General features: G+C 32.8%; 1 protein-coding gene across 1 annotated transcript in view; it reads right to left on the bottom strand.

Moving 5' to 3' along the window:
- Positions 1 to 23913, bottom strand: part of LOC129975777 (angiopoietin-4-like) — a 52834-nt gene that overhangs the window by 3800 nt on the left and 25121 nt on the right. The window contains exons 5-8 of the mRNA XM_056088992.1: positions 23315 to 23446; positions 21317 to 21507; positions 13090 to 13196; positions 9005 to 9169 (exon numbers count right to left, since the gene is read on the bottom strand). Coding sequence (XP_055944967.1) covers positions 13104 to 13196; positions 21317 to 21507; positions 23315 to 23446 — 416 coding nt within the window. The 3' untranslated portion in view covers positions 9005 to 9169; positions 13090 to 13103. The remainder of the gene's footprint in view (positions 1 to 9004; positions 9170 to 13089; positions 13197 to 21316; positions 21508 to 23314; positions 23447 to 23913) is intronic.

Raw genomic sequence — 23913 nt, 5'->3', positions numbered from 1 at the left:
GGTGTGTGCCAAAAGTGGCGTTATACCGATAAAAGCTCATAAATAAAATTAAAAAAAATAGAATTTAAAAAGCTATCAAAGGATTAGCTATTCAATTTTTTTTTTTTTTTTTCATAATCTTGTGTACTAGAAGCTAAAAACAGCCAAAGGAAAAAAAAAAAAAAAAAGAGTAGGCATAAAAAAGAAACAGTGGAGAGGTCTAAATAGCCCAAGCAGAAGAGTCTACAAAATATTCCAACAGCATCATTGAAACATAATTTGTAAATAATAAAATTTACCGAAGATAGGCAATTTAAATTTAGAAGAAAAGAAAAAAAATAATAAATTAAAAAAATTATATAAATAAACAAAAAAAAAGTGAAAAATATAAATAAAAAAATAAGTAAATGAAAAATAAACAAACAGAAAAATAAATATATACAATGGATCAGTCTAAGGTAGAGTCAATGGATCAGGACAAAAGGCCTGATAGAGTTCTTTTTGCATTTTTTTCCTTGTACTCACTAGATACTGTCCACTCTTAACAGTGCTTGAAAAACCAGAATATTGTTCAATTTGGAAAATTCTGTTTTCATTATTATATAGGAAATCCAAAATATTTTGAGCTTCTAAAGTCAATTTATTGTTTGATAGAATTTGGGAAATATTTAGTTGAGGTTTAATAAGTTTTCTCAAATGATGAAGAATAGGGCAATGGAAAATATAGTGTGGAATGTCATCATAATCGTTACCACAACTACAACTACAATTTCTCAAACTGAATCTTTTAAGATAATGCGGGCAAAATCCATGGTTTGTAGTTAAATGGGCTAAATTTTTATTGTCAATGCATCTATTTTTTTTTAATTTATTATTATTTTTTTTTTACCTGAGAAAATATACTGAAACTAAAGCGGCCTTTTTCATTATTTCCCCATCTTAATTGCCATTCATCGATGAGAATTTTACGAAGACGAGTTTTGATTGTTCTTTCAGATTCTCCAAGGTGATAGTCAATTGCAGGTTTAAGTGAAGCAGCTTTGGCTGACAGAGCGGCTAGTTCATTACCTTTTATGCCAATGTGGGCTTTAACCCAGTGTAATGAAATATTACCATCTACCAGATTTTTAGCATCTTCTACTGAATTATTTTTTGGGTTGAATGTTTGAAGAGCCTTTAAAATACTAAGGCTGTCCGTAAATAGATGATAACGCAAATACGGTTTTTCCAATTTAAAGCTTGCCATATTGCAAAAAGTTCTGCTTGAAAAATTGAACAGCGATTTTCAAGCTTGTACTGAAACTCTTCATCTTCGCCCTCAAAAATATAAAAAGCCGCGCCAAGTTGTTCATTCATTTTCGAACCATCTGTATAGATGGAATGCGGAGCTGTCACTGCAGAAACATCCCACTGCCTCTTTTGAATCTTTCTGGGGTGAACCCATCTATTTTCATAACTTCTCATTTTAGAGTCTTGAATTGTTTGGCCAAAAATATTGATGTCTTTACGGTGATTTTTTATCCAATACCAAGCGGTTTCAATATCACATATCAGATGTGCTGATTCAAGTCCACTAATTATTTGCAGAGCTGCTGTAGATGTTGTACGATAAGCCCTTGTTATTGCCAACAGTGCTTTACGTTGTATACTATTGATCTTTTGTCTTTGTCTATTAGTGCCCTTCCACCAGACTGCAACTGCATATACTAAAATTCTTTCCAGAGGTAATTTGTATAAAATTTTCACAATTTTTTCTGATATTCCTCTATTGTATTTAGCAACTGTAAGTCTATTTAAAATTTTAGTCATCTTGCTTCCCACATGATTTATATGGGCCATACCATTTAATCTGTCATCAACAATAATCCCAAGAATCTTCATATTTCTTGTAAGCTTGATTGATTTACCTGCATAAGAACAATACGGTGGGTGTTTATAACGCCCTTTTTTACCAAAAGGAATCAGCTGCGTTTTTTCATGTGCGAAAGTAACCTTAGAGTCCTTACTCCAACAATCTAATTTTTCTAATGCTTAATTTACCAGATCTTGAATTTTATGCTTGCTAGTTGCTGCCACAAGCAGATAAAAATCATCAGCGTATGCAATTATTTTATTATCTTCTCCGAAGCTAATTTGCAGTGCTTCATTAGCTACTAGAAGCCAATACAGAGGTCCAGAATTAGAATCCTGAGGGTATCCAGTGGAATATTCTCTATTAAAAATTTGATCGCCGTAAATTAGAAAGACCTTTCTGTCGTTGAGGAAACTTGAAACCACATTATAAATGTTTTTGGGGCAATTCATATTTTTCAAATTGTGTAGCACTAATGGCCACCAAACTCGACTAAAAGCACTTTTCACATCTAAAGAAATTATAACACTATGTTTTGAGTTATTTCTTACCTCCGCAATCCAATTTTTAATGTGAATAATGGCTTCAGTTGTACTTTTCCCAGGAATAAATCCATATTGATTTTGATGAAGATAATTATTTTTTAATAAATGATAGAATATTCTCTGTGTAATCTTTTTATCAAATATTTTTCCACTGAAATCAAGAAGACAAATAGGCCGAAAAGCTACTGGATCTGTATCTTTTTTATTTGACTTGTTAAACAACACAACTTGTGCTAATTTCCATTTTGAAGGGAAATATCCATGATGCAGGAATCTATTATAAAGATCAACAAAAATTTTGCTATTACACTTAAATGCTTCTTTAATAATCCCTGCTGAAATACCATCCGGACCTGGAGCTTTTCTGTTATTTAAACTGTTGATAGTACGTTCCACTTCAAAAATTGAAAATGGAGAATCATTTGGTGAATTTGGAGGAATTCGACTATTTTTTCGAATAATTTCATGAAGAAACGTAGAATCACCATCATCCGAGGGAAAGTGAAATTCAAGTAAAGTATCTATCGCTTCCTTAGGAGATTCGGTTAAAGAACCCTCAGTCGTTCTAATTGCACAAAGTTGGAAGGATTTACTGTCTGGATTTTTAGCCACATCAAAAGGAATTCCAAATGGCTCACTTGATTTCACATAAATTAGACCAATCATTTCTTTTTGCCCAATTTAAACTCATTTTATACTTCGCCTCTGCTTCTTTAACCAGTATTCGAAGATATTTCTTGTCTCTTATATCTTTGGCCTTAAACAATTTTCTTTTTGCTCTTCTCACATCACTTCTTAGAACCTCTAGTTTTCTAGACGACCAATTGTGTTTTTTCTTTAGACGTTTGTTTAACTTATTTAATTTACTGTTTTTACAGACAGATATTATAGTTTTTGTTATATTCTCAACATAAGAATCCATGTTTTGTTTTTCGTTATTTTCCACCTTTTGGAAATCTTTGGTAAGCAGAACTCTAAATTTTTGTAAATTTCAGTTTTCTATGTAAATTCTATCATTTTTTAACATTTTTGGTCGTTCAGTATAAAGTGAAAAAGTTATGCTATTATGGTTGCTGCAGGTTGTTTCTAAATCAATTTTCCATTTAAAAACATTTTCTGATAATATAGGGTCACTAATGGTAATATCTATCCATGATCTTCCTAACGAACCATCAAAAGTTGGAGGAGAATTTCCATCATTTAAAACATCAAGTCCCTTTGAAAAGAGAAATTCAATTAATATACGACCCCTATAATCTTCAAAATCACCGTCCCATACTGTACTTTTTGCATTAAAATCTCCTGAAATCAATACTCTATCATGAGAGTGCTGTCAACAATTTTCCAATTCAATTAAAGTAGTTTCAATATCTTCTGAAGGAGGACAATAAACTGAGAAAATCCTTAAGGTAGATTTGCGAAAAGGAATGGTTACAGCAATGATATTACTGGAAGAGAAAACCTTTATTGCTTGAAGATATTTATTGTAGACTATGATACCTGAATTCAGATTGTCTCGGTCAGAGAAGAAAACTTTTACATTGGAGGGAAAACCAATTGTTCTGTTACGAAAATTGTCCGGTGTGTGTAGGTGAACAATCCGACAAGCAGGATACTAGAAAAACAGTAATTTATTCCTTAAAAGTAATAAAACAGGAAGAACAGATGACAACAAAAATCGTACTTGCACAAATTTGCAGCACAAAATAAAACAGTAATCCACAATTTTAAATAGACGTAGTCCGAACAAAATCACTCAGTTTGCAAAGCAATCAAGATAATCGCTTTCACTCCGAAAGACTAACTCCCCGATGATCAGCTGCTCTGTCTATTTATACCTTGAAGACCGGATGTGACTTCACATAGAGAGTTCTCCAATGTTCCGGTCCTATTCTTTAAACTTCTCGACGAAACTAGGTTTTACTTGAAGATTCGTGATGCCAATTTTTGTCGCCAAATTTGTCGCCAAGGCCGGGGGTCAAATTCCTGCTTTTCCCTTTGGCATCCAGATAGAATGTGAACGTCTCTTCGCAACCATACGATAAGTATTGCTGGGAAACAACATTTCATATTTGTAACACTGCTCCCCTCTTTAAAGACTGACGTCCCGGCAGTCTCATTGTGAACAACTATTGTTAGTCGCCTGATATGGAGCTAGCCGATTAATGTGAATGACCTTCGGTTTAGCATTCGGCGACTTCTGAATTCTGTAGACAACGGCATTTAGCTTCTTGACGACAGTGTAGGGGCCTTCCCAGTTCTGTTGCAGTTTCGGGCTGAGTCCTCTCCGTCGCTTTGGGGTATACATCCATACAGAATCACCCTCCTTAAATCAGTGCTCTGTCGCCCCGGAGTCGTAACGAGTCTTCATTTTTTCTCTGGCTAGTTTTATTCGCTCTCTGGCAAATGCGTGTACGCTTTTCAAACGTGCCTCTGAGTCATTCATGTATTTATTCGGCGAGGAAGGCGTATCTGTCGGGCGTCCAAAGCGGATATCACAGGGAAGTCGAAGCGTTCTACCAAACAGCATCTCTGACGGAGTCCATCCAGTCGCTTCGTGAACAGCACTTCTATAGGCGAGGAGAAAAAGTGGCAAATGCAATCCCAATCAATTTGATTCCTCGAAACGAATAAAGACAAATGGTTTAAAATCGTTCGGTTAAACCTCTCGACCATGCCATCAGACTCTGGATGTAGCGCTGTAGTACGAGTTTTCAGAATTCCCAAGCGCTTGCACAGCTCGGTAAAGAGCTCAGAGTTAAAATTTGTACCTTGATCTGAATGTAATATCATAGGCACGCCATAATACGAAACCCAGCTACGAACGAGTTCCTCAGCTACGGTCGAGGCTCCTTGATCTGGAATAGGGATCGCCACTGGCCACTTCGTGAAATAGTTCATTAATACTTGGACTTATCGATTGCCATTTGCCGTCACAGGAAAAGACCCCAATATGTCCAAAGCCATTCTTTCGAACGGAGCACCTACATTGTAACGTTACAGGCGACCTTTAGTTCTTGTTTTGGGTCCTTTTCTGGCTCCGCAAGCGTGGCATTCTCTGCACGATTTCTCAACTTCAGCTCGAAGTCGATCCCAATAAAATCGCTCTCTAATTTTACTTAACGTTTTCATGACACCAAAATGACCTCCATTTGCGCTGTCATGAATCTCTCGCAGAACTTCTGGAATAAGGCTTTTCTGGAGAATAAGCTGCCATCGCCAAGAGCTTCCATCATCACTCTCCCACTTACGGTATAGAACACCATCCTTAAGATGTAAGGAGTCCCAAAGAGCCCAATACCGTTTTGCTGTAGGACTCTCCGGAGCGATTTCCTGCCAAGATGGTTGATCGGCCGAAATTAATTTCTTCTCCAGAATTAACTTAATGTCTGGATCCTCCAGTTGAGCCTTTTGGATATCACTTGAAGACCAAGAATCAGAAGCTGTAGTTGTTAGAACTCTCACGGAAATATCCACTTCCAATCCAAACGTTTTCTCGGCATTCACACAATGTTTGCAGCTTACTTTACAGGGTCTAAGGGAGAGGGCATCTGCATTAACATGAGAAGTTCCTTTGCGATGTTGGATTTCGAAATCATATTCTTGAAGCCGTTGAATCCAATGAGCTACCTGGCCTTCAGGGTCCCTAAAATTTAAAAGCCATCTCAAGGAAGCGTGATCAGTCCTCAAAAGAAATTTCCGTCCACAGAGGTAATGATGAAAATGTTCTATAGATTTAACAATGGCTAACAGTTCTTTACGGGTGACACAGTAATTCCTTTCCGGCTTACCCAAGCTCTTACTAAAGTAAGCGATGACAAACTCTTCGTTCCCAATTTTCTGGGATAGCACATCTTCTATTCCTTCATTACTGGCATCCGTATTCAGAATAAAATTTTCGTCAGTCGGGGGGTAGGTCAGAACAGGTGAAGTTGTCAGTGCCTGCTTTAAACTACTGAAAGATTTCTGGCAATCTTCTATCCAAGTTAAATGTTGCTTCCGTTAATTTATGAAGCGGTCTAGCTATTGTGGAGAAATTTCTTACAAATCGACGATAACAGGTGCAGAGTCCAAGAAAGCTTCGAAGCTCGTGTACTGTCTATGGACGAGGCCAATCAGCCACTGCTTTAATTTCCTCTGGGACGGTTTTCACTCCTTCGGAGGAAATAACGTGTACAAGGTAAGAAACTTTGCCAAACGCCAAATTTGTCGCCAAGGCCGGGGGTCGAATTCCTGCTTTTCCCTTTGGCGTCCAGATAGAATGTGAACGTCTCTTCGCAACCATACGATCAGTATTGCTGGGAAGCAACATTTTTGTTCATATTTGTAAACTGAGATAATCATTAAGATAGATTTGCGAAAAGGAATGGTTACAGCAATGATATTACTGGAAGAGAAAACCTTTATTGCTTGAAGATATTTATTGTAGACTATGATACCTGATTTCAGATTGTCTCGGTCAGAGAAGAAAATTTTTACATTGGAGGGAAAACCAATTGGTCTATTATTCTTTTGATAAATTTCTTGAATGCATGCAATACTAATTTCTTGATCTTCTGCTCTTTTATTAAGGGTTTTAATTGCATGATGTAAGTTCAGTTGCACAATTTTAAGTTCAGAAAAAAGTAAATTACGCATATTGGATTCTTTTAACTAAGTACTCAATTTCTTTCTCTAAAGTTGGGCATTTATTATCATTTGCATTACATCTCTATTAAAACCAAATTTACTATTTGCTTCAACACAATTAATACAATTACGTGAATTTTTGCAATAGTCATGTTTTTGTCCCACTTGTTCACATTTTGGACAAGTCTCCATATTGGAACAATTAGTACTTATATGTCCGAATCTGTTACATTTGTAACATTTGGTAGGTCTTAAAAATTCTCTGAGAGATAGTCGACACTCTAACCACTCGAAATCACTCTAAACCACTCTAAATATATTTTTTTTTCTTTTTCATCAAAAGCTTAAATGTTAAAGGCTCTGCTTGAATAACCCAATGACATTTATTATTGTTTTTACTATTTAATTTAAAGAGCACCAAAACGTCTTCTTTTTTTTATTTCGTTTTGCTTGCATAATTTTTTCTAAGAGCTGTTCTTTAGAAATTTCAATATCCACATCATAAATAATGCAGCGTGGTTTTTTCATATTGGGTTTCTTAATATCTATTTTTCCTTTAAGTTGAGGATTCACCTGAATTTCTTGAAGTATTTTTCTAAACTATTTGCTGAATCGCATTCGACTGCCACACCTCCATTTCTTATTTTTGTAATATTTTTTACTCCCACATTAATTTTACTTGGAGCAATATTTTTTAACAAAGATGCTTTTGTTTCTTCTGAAGATATCTCTTTTTCGGTACGACCGTAGTTTAACCCCCTGCTTTGCGAAATTTTCAAAATTCGCCAACAACGGTCTTGAGAAATGTTCAAAAGCAAGGGAGCAGATGTCCAATCATAGTGCATAATAAAGATTGCCAGCTTTGGCGCGTTATCGCAACTTGGCTAAGAAGGGGGTTAAACTCCAGTTCAACCTTCTTTTTCTTTAGGGTAAATTAAATTTAGGTGGAATCTTTTTAAATATTGTTTTGGACTTGGCTGCTATTTTGGCATATGTAGGTGTCTCCTCCGGATGAGAAGTAGCCATATTTTTGGCGTTGTTGTCTTGTAAGGTTTCAATTTTGCCATTTAATTTTGAAATTTTCTCCATTTGAGAGAATATAATTTCTACCAATTTATCGAGCTGGGATTTGATTGTATCTTGTTCTGCCTTTTTAATTTTGGATTTAGTCTGAATAATGATAGATACAACCGTATCTAAGCATGTTAAAGCTGTTTGTTCTTCATCCTTCTTTATTGTTTTGGAGGCATTGATAACTCTAACTGTCTCTGCTGTATCTAAAATGTCAGATGATTGAGACATATCTGACTTTATATTTTAAAAAAAGAATGTTATATTATATATATTTTATATATATTATATATATTTTAAAGTATTTTTTTAAAGAAAACCTGAAAACAGAAAGAAAACCGCCAAGATTTTGTCCTGAACGTGTTCGGAAATTCACTTTTTTAACATTAATATTGGCGAGAGAAAAGCATAAACATTGGCATGTATGGGTGATCAAAACAGTTACTATGGAGACCTAAAACTGACTGTTGGAAATGAAAGAAAAAAACTTAGTTTAAATTCAGATGAATTTTCAAATACAAACGCCTTTTACCTTTGACCTTTTATTGACGGAACATCTTTTACTCCAGGTAGAATTCTAAAAAATAGTAAGCGAGGGTGATGTGCGATAGTTTCTTGATTTCCAATGTCCGTTAAGCATAACCGAATGGAGTTCCATTAAGTAGGCCACCGAAAACAGTTGATAAAATTTCAGAACATAACTTTGGAAAAACTCATTCAATTTTCAAAAAAAAAAAAAAATCTATATAATTGAAAATGACTTATTTCTCTTTACGAAGATATATTATTTATAGACTTTCGACGAATATTTGCATACTTCCAACAATTTGAAAGAGAGCAGCGTAAAAGTATTGCTAACAGTAAACAGCAGTAGTAAGCATCCTACATCACTTTATAAAAGCTATCGTATTTTATGCATAATACATACCTGCATTTCCACTGTACTTCGAAATGTGCAATTTGTATTTATTTTCTTCATTTTCTACCCAAAATATTTTATATTCAGCAAATGCAGAAGTTCCATTGATATCCACCATATCGAATCTCACAGAATATTGGCCCTGATTAGTGAGAGCAAATATCTTGTCATTTCCTGGAACCATTAATATAATTTTATTACAAATATTCTTGATTCTTTTATTCATTCAAAGATTTAATATATTTTTTTAACTTGACAATTATTTTTTTGTATAAGCTTATAAGTTCTAATGTTCCGGAAGACAGAAATCGATTAAATTACGAAGCTGTTAATGTCAGACCTTTTTTATTCATTAAGTTTATTTTCATTTGTTTTAGATGTTTCGATTTACAATCAAAAGGATCTCTTATGTTCAATTTTAATATTCAGAGAACAGTAGATAGACCATTATCAATATTTTCCATTGCTTTATTTTTTGTTACGAAATGTGAACGATATAATACCACTGAGATAAGGAATACTCCTTTTTATATTAATATCAGTATTTTTCTGGGAAAAAAATCTTATTTTATCAAGCCTTAATAGACAATTCACAAGGAGAAAAGTATACAAAAAAATCATTTTCTTGATGCATTACTCGTTATCTGATCCGTGATATAGGAAGGGTCCCAGCGGTATACGGTATTTTTTTCATCCCCATTCATCATCAGTGGTTTAGTAAACAATGTAGTGTTAGGCCCTTCATGCCATTGAGCAGCGCCTCTGACCTCACTTCCCGCCATTGAGCAGCGCCTCTGGCGTAATAAACGTGAATCGCTGGTAGTTAACGCCAAGACGGAACGGGCTGAAGACGGATTATCACGACGTGTTATTTAAAATACGAATTTTTATATTAACTCTGAACCTTATTATTGTAGTCTCATCCAGTAAATTTGTCATCATAATTTGTGTATCATCATTTCCTAACTATATTGTCATTCATTAAATTCACAATTATCAACTAGAACTTGTTATTTCTTGGCCATCACTTCCTACAATAAGATGGCGCCTGGAACATGGCATTATCCATTCGCTCCTTCAGGATATTTCATTTTTAAAAAGGGACATTAGCATAGCGATGCTTTGTCCCGATAACGCCCGCGTTATTACCCCCTTGCTCCCCCCCCCCTCCGGTCGATACGTTATTGCATCTGATCATGGTTACAAAATCTCCTCAAATAGAGTACATGTTATTCCATAACGGGATGTTAACATAAATAAACTAAAGTCCAAAGTATATCTTCTTTTAGGTCCCACATTAACAAAATTCTAGTACCTTAAATGTTATTATAAATCTTCAGATTTAGAGAGGAAAAAAAAGTTTTGTATAGTGTTTCTTCGTTTTTAAAAAAATAATCTCAATCCGTTTTATGAAAGTTACCTTTTGGAATTTTATATTATAGGCTTTTACAAAAATATTTCCAAGGGAATGTTTTCTGCTGTTGAAATTAGATATTTCATGTTGGTAACCAATGCAACAACAAAGTAAAATATAAAGCGCTTCCTATGTTGCTATCCTTAAAAATAATTAAGGGCTTTTTAAATCATTTTACACCTTGTGATTTAAAAAAGTTTGCCAGCTCGTTTATATGTACGTTAGTAAATTTCTCATCGACAAATCAGAAGTTAATAATAAATTCTAAAGGTTTCCGTAGGATCGAGTCTCGCATCTTATGCACCTCCTACCTCGAAACCGAGATTCTACCATGAAGTCATTGCACCTTCGGCGAATCGTTAACAAAATTAAAACATATATTGTGATGCTTTTTTTAATGAATGGGATTATTGATTCCTAATTAATGGATATCAGTTATAAAAACTTTTAATATAAGATTACATTTTGATGACTCACCTAAGTTCAATAATCGTTTTATCTTCGATAGTAAAAGGGATAGGGAAATGAAAATTTCTATCCACAACTATCCCTCCTTTTTGAAATGAATGATCCTCTGTGAAGTTGTCCATGACTTATAATCCTCCCAAATTGTAGGTGTGGCAGAGGGAGTCAAAATAATCTCTTCTTGCCTTTCATTTTTTTTTTTTTTTGCTACAGAGCATACTTTCGAAAATAACTGTTTGTAACATCTACCACTAACGTTAGGAGCCAATTTATGCTGAGTTTGTGCCAATATTCAAAACTACCTGTAGTTAACAACTTGCATATACTCATCCGATGTATGAGATTGAAAACAGAAAGAAAAAGTCAGTCTGAAAATTAAGCGTTTCCCAACCAAATAACTGCTGACCATTCCAGTTTGCTCATGGGCAGCTCTACAGAAGCGTATACCTGGCCAGCTCTCTCAAACATCTAAACTTGGCCTTTCTGAACTTATATTCTATAGCAAGATACAATTCTTTTGATTTTCCTACAACCATACTTTACAATATGATAAGATATTTTCTAAGTAGTATGTATCCCTTGCTCAATCAAATCCGATCAAAATTACTCGCTGTATTGTTCAGAAATTTATAGGGGAAAAGTATTTTGTGTGTGCGTGTGTAGTTAAAATAATCAGGAGAAAAATGTTTTAAATCATATCATTATTTCTTCTTGAAATCATATCATAATGAAGCTAATGTTTTAATTTTTTAAATGATTTTAAAATCCTTTTTTCGAACCAAGACCAGGAACCTGAGTAGCGTAATATCAGCACGGAGGTGAAAGAGAGGAAGTGAAAGAAGAATTCTGTGAATCGCGTTCTAACTGGAATGCGGCTGGATTTTCCCCGGCAAAAAGCTAACGATACATTTTTGATACTTGGAATTTTACCTGATAACTCGCGTATGTGCAACATTAGGCAAAGTTGCAATATTCAGACTCTGAGAGGCAAAGGAAGAGTAACTCAAAAGTTAAAGTATTTTTAAATGTGATTATAAATGGTTAAAAAAAAGAATGACTTAATAAACATAAATAAAATGACTTTATTATATTTATTTATTATCAATGACTGAGGAAAAGTTTTGAGTTCTTATAACCCTAAACGGTGAAGATGGACAGAAATTTTCTGAAAGTCAAGTCATAAGATCCGTTTGCAACAGGTAGTCTGTCAGAAAGAATCTACCTAATAGAAAAGATGATTCGATCAAAAATGGCAAAGCAAACTGTTTGGTATCAAATATATTTACAAAAATTTGCTAGTAAATTTCAATCGCAAATATAGCTTTATCTTGGACCGACTTAATACCGTAATTATCAACTACTTGCAGTCGCCTTCCACTTCAGAATGCATCTTTCTGATGTCCGTCAAACATACTACTTGATTTTCAAAGTTTTAAAATTTTACGTTTTCCAATTTTTAATTCGGCATATCTGCATCGGTCCCCCAATCAGTCTCAATATTATCTATCTTTGTAAAATTTTACAAATAATTGTTTTCTTAATCGTGAAATTTAGACCATTTTGAAAACAATTTGAAACAATATAAACACAAGATCATCAGATGCAGTTTTATCCTTCTATAAACTGGAAACTTCAGAATTTAAATTTTGATGGAATTTTCTTTACTGTTTTTACTTTATGGCATATTTCTGGAATCTTAGTGAACTACGTTCAGGAAATAGAATGAATCTAGCACCAGAAATTTGAAATAGAATCGCATCAACGATATTTAGAGTCACTTAATTTACAGAGTCGTTTAATATTCGCGACTTCTATTCTATGAGTAGGTACGCTTCTACTTACTAATCATCATTTTATTAATTTTTTTATTTAGTCATCTCGTGCATTGTCTCAGAAATATTCTTCCTTTAAGAAATATTCATTATTTTGACTTCACTCATCTTGGTTTCTTCTGCTGTTGCGAGTCATTTCCCAAAACGTATTTTGTGAGATAATAAATAGCAAGGTAATGTAACTAACTCATCTGCTTTTATGTAACCATGTCGCATATATTTAGTTAAAAGCTTTAAAGGCTACATTCAAGAAAAATAAAGCCTTTTGAAAATTCAGTTTAATTCTGAAAACATGCAGAAAAAAAAAAAGTCAACGATTATTTAAAAATATGATTACCGTGAAATTTGAAAGGCTACAAAACATGGAATTTTTTATAACTTACCAAGCCAAAATTCTTCAGTTAAACTTCCAAATCCGTGTTTGTATTCCTCCCACTTTTTTTTCGAAGTAATCTTCACTGTTACCGAATCGGCCACGCCTCTGAATTACCTGTTTGCAAGAAATTTCAATTAAAGATATTAAAATTATAATGTTTCATTACTAAAACGCATGCAAGTTCTTTCTTGTCAAAGCATCACTGTAAGTTATTGCCATCAACAATTGTTATGTCAAGATACAGGACAGACACAATTATCCTTATTATCTAATATACAGGGTGGGCAAAAAGTCTAAAAATTCATAAAACCTCAAAAAATAACCCCCCAAAAAAGATTTGCAGGTTTAGCAATGATAGGTGACGAGATTTATTTTTAAGATAAGAAAAAATTTAAAAAATAGCTGACAGATGGTAGTGGTACGAAAAAATTAATTGGATGTATGCAAATAAGACAGGCGATCATAAATACTTTCGCTCTCCATTCAGAACCAATTCTTCGTTGCATAAAATATATGTGAACAAGGATGCTGAGTGTAAAAGATAAAGCTTTGTTGGTGGAGCTGTTTTACTGTTGTGTAAATTCCAACACCAGAAAAGTGTAAAAAGTGGAAAGGGATCTTTAACAGTGGGCAGGCCTCACAAAGCTTGTTCAGCGATTTGAGGAAACTGGATAGCTGGAAGATCGTGTAAGGCCACGACCCCCGTTAGACAAGGCCGGAAAACTTACGTCACAGAAAGTAATGACGTCGCTCCGAGAGGTTACACGAGTGGGTGCGAATTGGGGGACCGAGGGAGGAATTTCACCCTCTTCAAGTTTACTGATAAGAAACGAACTCATTTCCTCCCACGCCATGTTTTAGCCAGTGGCCCTCCTGTGTTTGAGTAGACAGGAAGCGCTATTTCTTATTTGCAAGAAAAATCATTTGGATTACTAAAAATAAGGAATAGAAATGCCTTTGATCTGTTGTGTTCCAAACTGTAATGGAAATTACAGGAATGGCCCAAGAGTAAGTGTTTTTGCCTTTCCTAAAAATGAAGAGCTTAAAAAGAAGTGGTTAAGTGCCATACATCGTGAAGGATTTTATCCGACGCAGCATAGTAGGGTAAGCTTATTTAATTATTTTAAACTAATGCTTAATGTTTCTAAATGAAAAATCATTTATTCTCACATTAGAAATTTAACAGCTCAGTAATATCCATTATTCGTGATTTTAATCAAGTGTATTATGAAAAGAATTATTTTATAAAATGCTGTAATGCAGGTAATAATGTCTGTAATTATTGTCAATAATAATTATAATATTTGCCGTAATTATGTTTACATGCTTTATTTACTATTATATCTATAATTACGTTTATATAGGTAAATTTTATTATATAACATAACGATAAAAGCATGAGAGTAAACAATAATAATTATATATTGTTTTATGTTGTATATTTGTTACTGTATTTAAATTAAACATTAAAGGAAGTCAATATTTACGAATAATTTCCTTTACTGTAGGTCTGTGAATTACATTAAAAAAAAATGTCATTGAAAGAGAAACTAGTCTATTTGATTCGAAGTCAGGAAAATTATTAAGTGCCCCTCTTAAATATCCGAGACTAGTGATTGGAGCAATTCCATATATTTATCATGTAATAACCTTTCATTTCGTGGAAACCATGAAAATAATAGAAACTCCTAATAATAGAAATTTTTGTATGTTTAATCGAATAATTCAGTAAATACAAACTGTGCTAATAAATCATATAAACAGAATTAAAAATTCGAAAATTAGAATTGGGCATCATTTAGCACTGCGATCAAATGAACAAAATATTCCTGCATTATGAAAGGAAATCCTTAGCAAAATTAAAGTCTATTCAAAATCATCCAAGTACAGCAGTAACCAAATGGAATATAATCTTGATTTTTCCCCATTAAGAACAAACGCACTTCAGTCATTATTAGGTATGAAAATATTGAAGAGAAAAGATTAAATATAAATGCGTCGTTTATAAGGGTTATTAAAGTAATCATTGTGACTGGAGAAGGATTAGCAAAACCTCTGTTGAAAAGATTAAGTGAGCTGGATTTAAATATTATGAATTGTAGAGGATAGGCGTAAGGCAAAGATAGCAACACGAAACGGAAGTACAAAGTTTTGCAATTTAGAATAGTTGATCTAAATCCACGTGCAATTTATATGTCTTGCACATCATACTTTTTAAATTTATTAATTTGTGATACCATTTCCAGCAGTATATATTGTAATTTTTTTTTTTTTTTTTTTTTTTTTTTTTTGTATATTTTAACTTCTATATGCTTTTTTTATACCCTTTGGGAAGCCAGAATGGATTCAGTTAAAGCAATGTATACACAGTTTGAAAAAATTTGTAATGTCCTAGAAGAATTTATTGAGGTAAATAGAGATAGTACAGCGGTATGCGAAGTAAAAATATTGGAATCAATAAAAGAAATGCCATTTATTTTATACTTAATAGTATAGTTTTCAATATTGCCCAAAATTAACACTACCAATGAACTATTTCAACTAAAAACAGTTGTTTTTTATTCGGATTTTAAATTGATCAGTAAAATTAAAACTGAAGTTCAAAATTTAAGTACAAAATTCAACACATTTTTAGATGAATCAAAAGTGATAGAATGCAATTTGAATAATTCAGAAAATTTTCTTAAAACACGAATTTGAAAAAGAAAAAGATCATATACCGAAATCAAAGAAGATGAAGTTAAAGAATTTGGGTATTAAAAATATCACAGCAATTGATACTGTTATTGTACAAAGAGAAGGTAGATTTAAAAATGTGTCAATTTAATCACTAATATAAAAAATTTCAAATTAAATTCAGCAAATTAAAAGTAAGGAAGAAGTGTAGTTGGTCAAGGCGTGAAGAAGCTTACAAGCATTTGCTATACAAATCATCGAAAAAAAATGGTGATTTTTCTGAAGAAATTAAAAGCAAAAACAAATTCATTTAACAAATATACAGGCAATAGCATTATATATAATGTTTGTAATTTATTTTTTTTACTTTAAAAAAAATTGCGGCTCCAAATGGTTTCTTGCACCCAATCTCTTTTATATTTAAGGCCGGCTCTGATTATAATTCAGAACTTCTGTACCTTATGTGAATAAGAAATTTTGAAATTGTCTAATCAAAAATATTTCGCAACAGATATAATTTTTAATGATGTAGTGAATGAAGAAGAAGTACATCATTATGGCAAAGGCATTTCAGGACATAAACCGGAAAATGTTTATAGATTGGCAATCTGGTCTGCAGTCAATGCATTGAATAATTACATGATAGTTTGAAAAGCTCTTCTAAAACCGGAAAGGAAAGAAAATTTGATAAATTTAGTAAATATATTTCTAACAAAGTAATGATAAAATATATAGTTAAATAAGAAAGCTCTTCTAATGTTTCAAAGATTTATTGGATATTTTTTTCAATAGAATACTGTTTCGTGAAATATTGTTTTTATTGCTTTCTTGGAGTTGACGCCACGGCAAATATTCATAAAACCATTATTGTATGGAATTGTTTTGAAATTAATCAACAAAAGCATTGCAAATGTATTTTTTATATTATAATTTAAAAATTTATGTACCATATATGAAGAAGAAATTTTGAAATTTTCTAATCAAAAATATTTAACAGATATAATTTTTAATGATGTAGTGAATGAAGAAAATAGTTTTAAATCTAAGGGAGATACACCTACTGGGAAACCTGCCCTGCACTTAATGCAAAAAAAGTAATGCATACCAAGCACCGTACCTCCAGGGTGATGTGGAAAGCGGCTGCATTTTAATTATTAATGAATTCTACAATATATGTGTGTTGAATTGCATGATATGGAAGTATATAAAATGATATTAACAAGTGAAAAGTAATTTCTCTTCACTCTCTAGCGCGCAGAAACTTGACGTTAAGGGAATGGAGTGTGCCGTCTCGTCGTGACGTCACGGAAACCCGCAGAGGCCTTGTCTATCGGGGGTTGTGGTAAGGCCCGGACAACCAAGTCTAATGCAGACACGTTCGGAAATGCGTTGCCGAATTGGAAACATTAGTATCAGAATCTAAGTATAGAAATGTCGTCTAATTGTGGAACATACACTGCTATAATAAATTATTTGTAACATTTTTGTTATTTGTCTGTCTTTTCTTTCACTTATGTATAAAACGCCACCAAACGACTGTTTTTAATTTTTTTTTTCTTACCTTAAAAAAAATCCCGTGACTTATCGATGCTAAATCTGCAAATTGTTTTTCATTCTGCTTAATTTTCTGGATTTTATACATTTTTTAAGTTTTTACAGACTGTTTGCCCATCCTGTATAAATACGTGCTGGATCAGAATACCAAGAAACTGAATAGTAAAAAATCCAAATCCCAATAAATAAGTACCTAAATATAAATTTTCATCCTGGATTAATTAAATACTTAAATTATATTTTGTTTTACTCAACTATATATTGCAAGTTACTAACTAAAAGTTTTAAACATACGATCAAAAAAATATATATATATACTACCATTGAAATAAATTTCAACACACTGCAATCGCTGTCAAATAAAAGTTTAAGATATCGAAATCCATTTTATTAATAAATTTATTTTAAAAGCTTTCTAAAATCTTTCTTTAATTAGTGTGCTAAAAAGAAGAAAATTTCTTATTACATCTCCTATAAGCATCTAAGATAGGCTCTTTTATATTATCTAAAATCAAACTTAGAACTCCAAGCAGCATATCAGAACCTATCATAATTTCAAACGATCTGAGACAGAGAAATGCACAACTTTTTTCTTCTTCTGTTTAAAATGATCCTTCGCAGATGACCTGGTCTAGGATTGGTTGGTTGTTTAGGTTTTCTGGCGCAAGAGCCATATCTCGCCATGCTGCGCCAATCAAATGGTAAGAAGCATTTCGAAGACTTGGTCTAGGGGTAGCTCATCTTCTCCGTGATCTGGGCGTCACAGGTTCTACTCCTGGTTCGGGCATGATTGCTCTCCTCTCTGTGCTCCATCTGTGAAAAAGCCTCCCTGTAAAAAAGGGGTTTTGCAAGCGAATGTGTGCGCCATCTTCATACGAGATAAAAGTCATATTTCTACCCTCGGGTGCTCAGGGGCTTTGTCCTCAGAAGCTATCACACATTCGGCTTAAATCGCTGACAGTTCGTCAGAGGGCTTGTAAAGTGCCTTAAGTAACAACAAAATGATCCTTCCAAATACAATGAATTTTTCAACCATCAACTCTAAAGAATTTTTTTTTTCATTGATGCTGATAAAATATATGCTCTATATTTCTGGAATCCTATTTAAACAGGTATATATATATATATATATATATATATATATATATATAAACTACTAAACAAATAAAATTCACCTAAAATAGCCAAAAAGAGAGTTCTGGCAAGTATGGGCTACGCTTTAAAACACTATCTAAAACCTTCTGATGATATATATAAAAAATTACAAATTTGATATCGTTTGCAGAATTAAATAATTAAGCTAGGAATTTAACAATAAAACATTTGAAATCTCTTCACAGTTGCTAAAAAAATAATTTTATTTTTTAAGGATTTTTTTTTTTTTTTTTTTTTTTGTGGAAAGAGGAATATTGTAGAAATATTTGAGGTCAAATTTTATCAAAAGAGAAATGAAACTATTTTTTTTACAAAAACTTTATTATACCCATTCTTTCATATACCATTGAAATAGAGATAAGAAAGCAGTTTTTGGTGGTATAAAGGTCCCAAATAAATCGAGAAGAATCAACCCATAAAAACACTGAGGTCCATAACTTAAGGTACACAAATAAAATATTTATACAAAAAAATTAAATTCCTGATTATTAGATATAGCGCATAATTTATGTTATCTTCTTTTGATATAGGAAATGACATAAATCACACTTGCAAGCGATTTTACCATAGTAAGAATTATAAATTGTTGTTACTTCTGACACTTGCCATAGACAACACGACTGACAAAGTCAGCGATTTAAGCCGAGTTTGTGCAGTAGCTTCCGAGAGTAAAGACCCCTGAGCAGCCGAGGGCAGAAGTCTGACTTCTAGCTCATATGAAGATGACACTCACACACTCGCTTGCACAACCCCTTTTTTTGCAGGGGGGAGGAGGGCTCTTTCGCACACCTCTCAGATAGATCACAAGGTAAAGAACAGCCATGCCCGAACCAAGATTCGAACGCTGGACGCCCAGATCATTGGGAAAATGCGCTACCCCTAGGCCAAGCCGTCTGCGAATTATGATGATAATGCATTCAGAATTTCCAAAGAGTTATTGGATGCCCATAAAAATTTTTATACAACTGGAATAGTGACTAGGAATTTTAAATTAATTAGCTCAAACTATTAAATGGTCCGAAGGGTTTCTTATTAGAGAATAAGGATCGTTATATAAAAATATAGCAGCCAATAAAAAATAATTATCGGATAACCTCTGTGAAACCGACAAGAGATAAAGACAAGCATTAACTCTAGAATGGCGCAGTTGACAAGAGATGCAACATTAATGATTTGTTTACCTGCAAACCAGTTAGACGTATTCCATCGAGAATTTCCAACAAAAAAGGAAAGATACAAGTGATATCGTGAACAAGATAACTGAACTGGTCAGCACTGGGAAAGTATATTATTCACACACATGAGAGAGGAATCCGCTCACTGTCCGATTCAATACATTCAGCTTGAATTTGGTAAAAAAGTCTCTCCACATTTAATTTTCAAATATAATATTTGCACCAAAAATGCTGAATCAACTAGCCAACCAGAAATGTCTGCTTTTTCATCTACATTTTGGAAGTTGTCCAGATAGTTATGAATGGCCCAGGCAAGTTTAATGATGATTAGACGTGCACAACTTTACGTCACAGAAAGGTATGGAATTGAAGTAAAAAATCTTGATTGTGATGTGATATAATACCGAGTAGAGTGATCAATATAATCACTGGACCTTAATTCCACAGAATATGCATGGTATTCAGAAGGAAGATTCATGACAGAGCAAAATTATTCATGATTAGCAAAACAGTGTTTTACTATGATACTTAAACAAAGACAATAGAATCAACTAAAATTCTTTTAAATTTGGTCAGGATTAGGCGCAATCAGTAATTTATACAATGAGAGGCAATACATACCTTACTAATGTTTAATAAAAATAGTAACAACAGAGATTAAAATGGGCTGGATTTATAATTAGAACAATCAAGAATCGTCTTTTAATTGACCAACATATGTGTCAAGAACAAGAATATGTCGTAGTCCTAAGCTTAATATAGAATGAGTGCTTGAAAAAAATCTGAGATTTTCAAAGATTATGAATTGGAAAACTTTGGCTAGAAAAACTTGGAAAGTGTCCAAAACCAACCCATGACTGATGGGCCAATGAAGAAAGGCACACATTTTTTCTTTTTTTGTTTTAATAATTTTCCTTGTTTTCTTTTGCGATTTTTATCATAAATTAAATTTATTTATTTATAATTCATTGCTATAAAATTCATGGTATTCTGATATCAATTTTTTTCTTCTAAAATTATCAACGATGTGATACTTTGAAAATAAAATTTGCTTAAATGAATCGATTCTGTGGAGTTTTACTTAAAGATTCTAGCTTATAGGATTCATGCATTACTTTTATACTTTATTTGTGAAGTCCTTTTTCTTTTTTTTTATCTTAAAACGCACAATAGATTCCAGCGAATGTTTCTACTTAATAATATAAATTATAAAAACCTTTCAATAGAAAATCCATCTGATGAGTAATTTAATCTGAAATTAGTTCCGATTTCTATAGCAAAGGTTTGAAATTATGTTATTTATACCCCAATAAGTTATTTATTCAACTTATTTTTTGATTTTTAAGCTATTATTAAAAAAACATCTGATTCATATTATACTAACAGAATATAGTAATAATTAATATAAGTTCAATGTATTGTTATAAAGATAAAGCAAATGATAACTAGCACGTCAGAACAAAATAGTATTTTGGATAAGCATAAAAATATATAAAGACAAAGGATGATAATAATTTTAATAAGATTTCAGAATACATATTTTGACCAACAAACCATCAAAAGACTACCACCTATCAATGAAAAAGTTCTTAGAGTGGTTATATGAAACCATCCCAGTGAAAGGAAAAAATAAATAAACTAGTCCGTAGCAACAATTGCATCTTTTCAACTTACCGTCCAACCCCCATCGTCAGTATCCATGTCACAAAATACTTGGACGCCCTTGCCTTTCAAGATGCGATTCCTCAACCAAACTCTGTGCAAGCCGCTCTTGTTGTTTCCATTTTCTAAGATTTCAGAACAGTCCATGGGTTTTTTATACAGCCATATAGTCTGAGTATTATTGATAATCACAGTTTTGGGATCTACAACAAAGGGGAGAATATATAAAAACACATCAAAAATTTCAAACACTGTAAAATTGGCAAGTTCTTACAATCGTTATGAGACAATCTCAGCCAAGTTTAAACATTGACACTCTCTATCAGTCAATTAAAATTTATAGCGCTTTGTTTCGTTTTCATTAATTTTATTAATTTCATTCATTGACAAGAAATATAGCTCTACAATTTTCCTTCAAATAACGGGGGCGTTCTCCTCTCATCTTCTTTATTCTAACGTGTTTCGTTCTGCACCGAAAAGAATATATGCTATTTTGGACCTCTTGATAATGATGTCGCGACCACGGAAAGGGGATGCATTGGCCTCTGAGGGTAAAGACCCCTGAGTAGCGGAGGGCACTTCTAGCTCATAGAAAGATGACACTCACACAATCGCTTGCACAACCCCCTTTTTACAGTGGGGAGGGGTGGGGGGTCTTTCACACCTCACACATGGAACACAGGATGAAGAACTCGAACCCGGGACGTCCAGATCATGTGGATGACGCGCTACTCCTATGCCAAGACGCAGGTTTTGGAATTTTCGCCATATACATATTGAACTTAAATTGATACTTCACAATTTTTGTGGCAAGATATCATTTCATTTTTATAGCTTTTACGGCATTTGAAGTATTATATAATTCTGTTTTAAGGGATAAAAAAGCTTTCTGTACCTCAACTGTGCAGAGCCCATTTGTTATGTGCCATCAGTTGCAGCTTTGGCACATAACATTGATTTGTGCAGAAAAAAAAATTCCGCTCAATATTATTTTCGAATATTATGTGTTCCTGGGCATTTGATTTCTCCTCAGCTCTCTGTTTCTTTCTAGATACTTCAGATGTCAGCACCTTTCACATTCTTCCTCTCAATTAGAGGATTAAAGACGCTATTCATAATTCTAGCCCAAGCGATGTTATTTTTCCAGATTACTGACCTTTCCATCTTGGGATATTCCAGAGCTTTCCTTTATAAAATTTCTATACTACCTTGATAAATCTACAATGGCAAATGCCCTTTATGTGAATGGAATGTCTAATCTGTAGTTTCTACGCATTCAGAAATGGACAATGGAAAAGCGTTGACTACTAATATGTTTTAGAATTTTTACCTCCGTTTAAAATTACTTCGAGCGTTTGATGTTGATTTGAACGAACTTTCGAAAATCGAAATACTGTCCGACCGAATTCTGAAGCATCATTTTAGAGTCTCACCGGGCAGGGGCATATTTATTGATTGAAAGATACAATGTTATTGGTTGGTTGGTTAATTCAAGTTTAATGGCGCAAGAGAGCTATATTGCGCCAATCATATGGTTTGAGATGATATCACGTGAGAAGCTTAAATAATTTTATAAATCAGATTTACTGCAAATTTACTTGCATATGAGTGGAATGTATGTTTTTCTTTTTTACTTTTTTTCCATGTATTCTTCTATGGTATATATTTTTAATAACTTATAATCAAAAAGATAAAAACTAAAATAAAAAAATTACTTTCTAATACGCTAAAATAAAATGTTTCAGAAAATTATTTAATTATGAAAATTGTAATAATTTTACAGATATGCTTCGCATTTTGATTCATTTTTGACACAGATAAGGCTTTATAATATTTTCAACAAAATCTCATTTTATGAAATGGAAAATATGAAGTAAAAATTTAAAAAGAGTCGTAGTATTTTATGATTATCATACATTAATTTCTTATACGTAAATATAATAACAAGTTCATAAAACAAACTCACAATAATTCAATTGAAAACAGAGATTTAAATAGAAGCAAACATACCGCAGTTTGTCGAATCATCCTTGGACCGAGGCGTTATAATTCCCATTAAATCTTCTAGCTCTTCATCATTAAGAGTGCATTCACTTGGGTTTGAAGATGAGTATTCTTCGTTAGTAACATAATTTTTTCCACCTACAACATTTAACAATATAAACAAAAAAGGTTTTTACTCCATCAAAATTTCCTTGCTTTTTTAGGATTAGAACAGACGATTCAATTTTTTTCCTATTCTCCATTCTACTTCAATTTTCAGAATTTCTTCAGTAAAGTATTTATTATTTTCACAAAAATATTTTTTAAAGCAATAAAATGAAATACATGACTCGCTACCCTAATTACTCAGACAAATATAATCACTTTAAAATATTAACAATTTCAGTTTGTGTTTAATAAAGTTTTTATAATTTTTAGAACAAAATGATGAACAACGAGAAATTAAATATTTATTAAAAACAGCATTCTATAAAAATAGTATACCAAAAATAAACTTTTTTTTCTTTATGAATTCAAATAACGATTCTAAAATAAAGGTTCAATTTTAAATAAGCGATAAAGACTAATATAAGATTTCTTTTAGGGTGGAATACGTTATTGGAAAT

Source organism: Argiope bruennichi, chromosome 7, assembly GCF_947563725.1.
Source record: "Argiope bruennichi chromosome 7, qqArgBrue1.1, whole genome shotgun sequence".
Taxonomy (NCBI): domain Eukaryota; kingdom Metazoa; phylum Arthropoda; class Arachnida; order Araneae; family Araneidae; genus Argiope; species Argiope bruennichi.
Note: the sequence above shows the minus strand (reverse complement) of the source record. Positions and strands in the feature narration are given on the sequence as shown.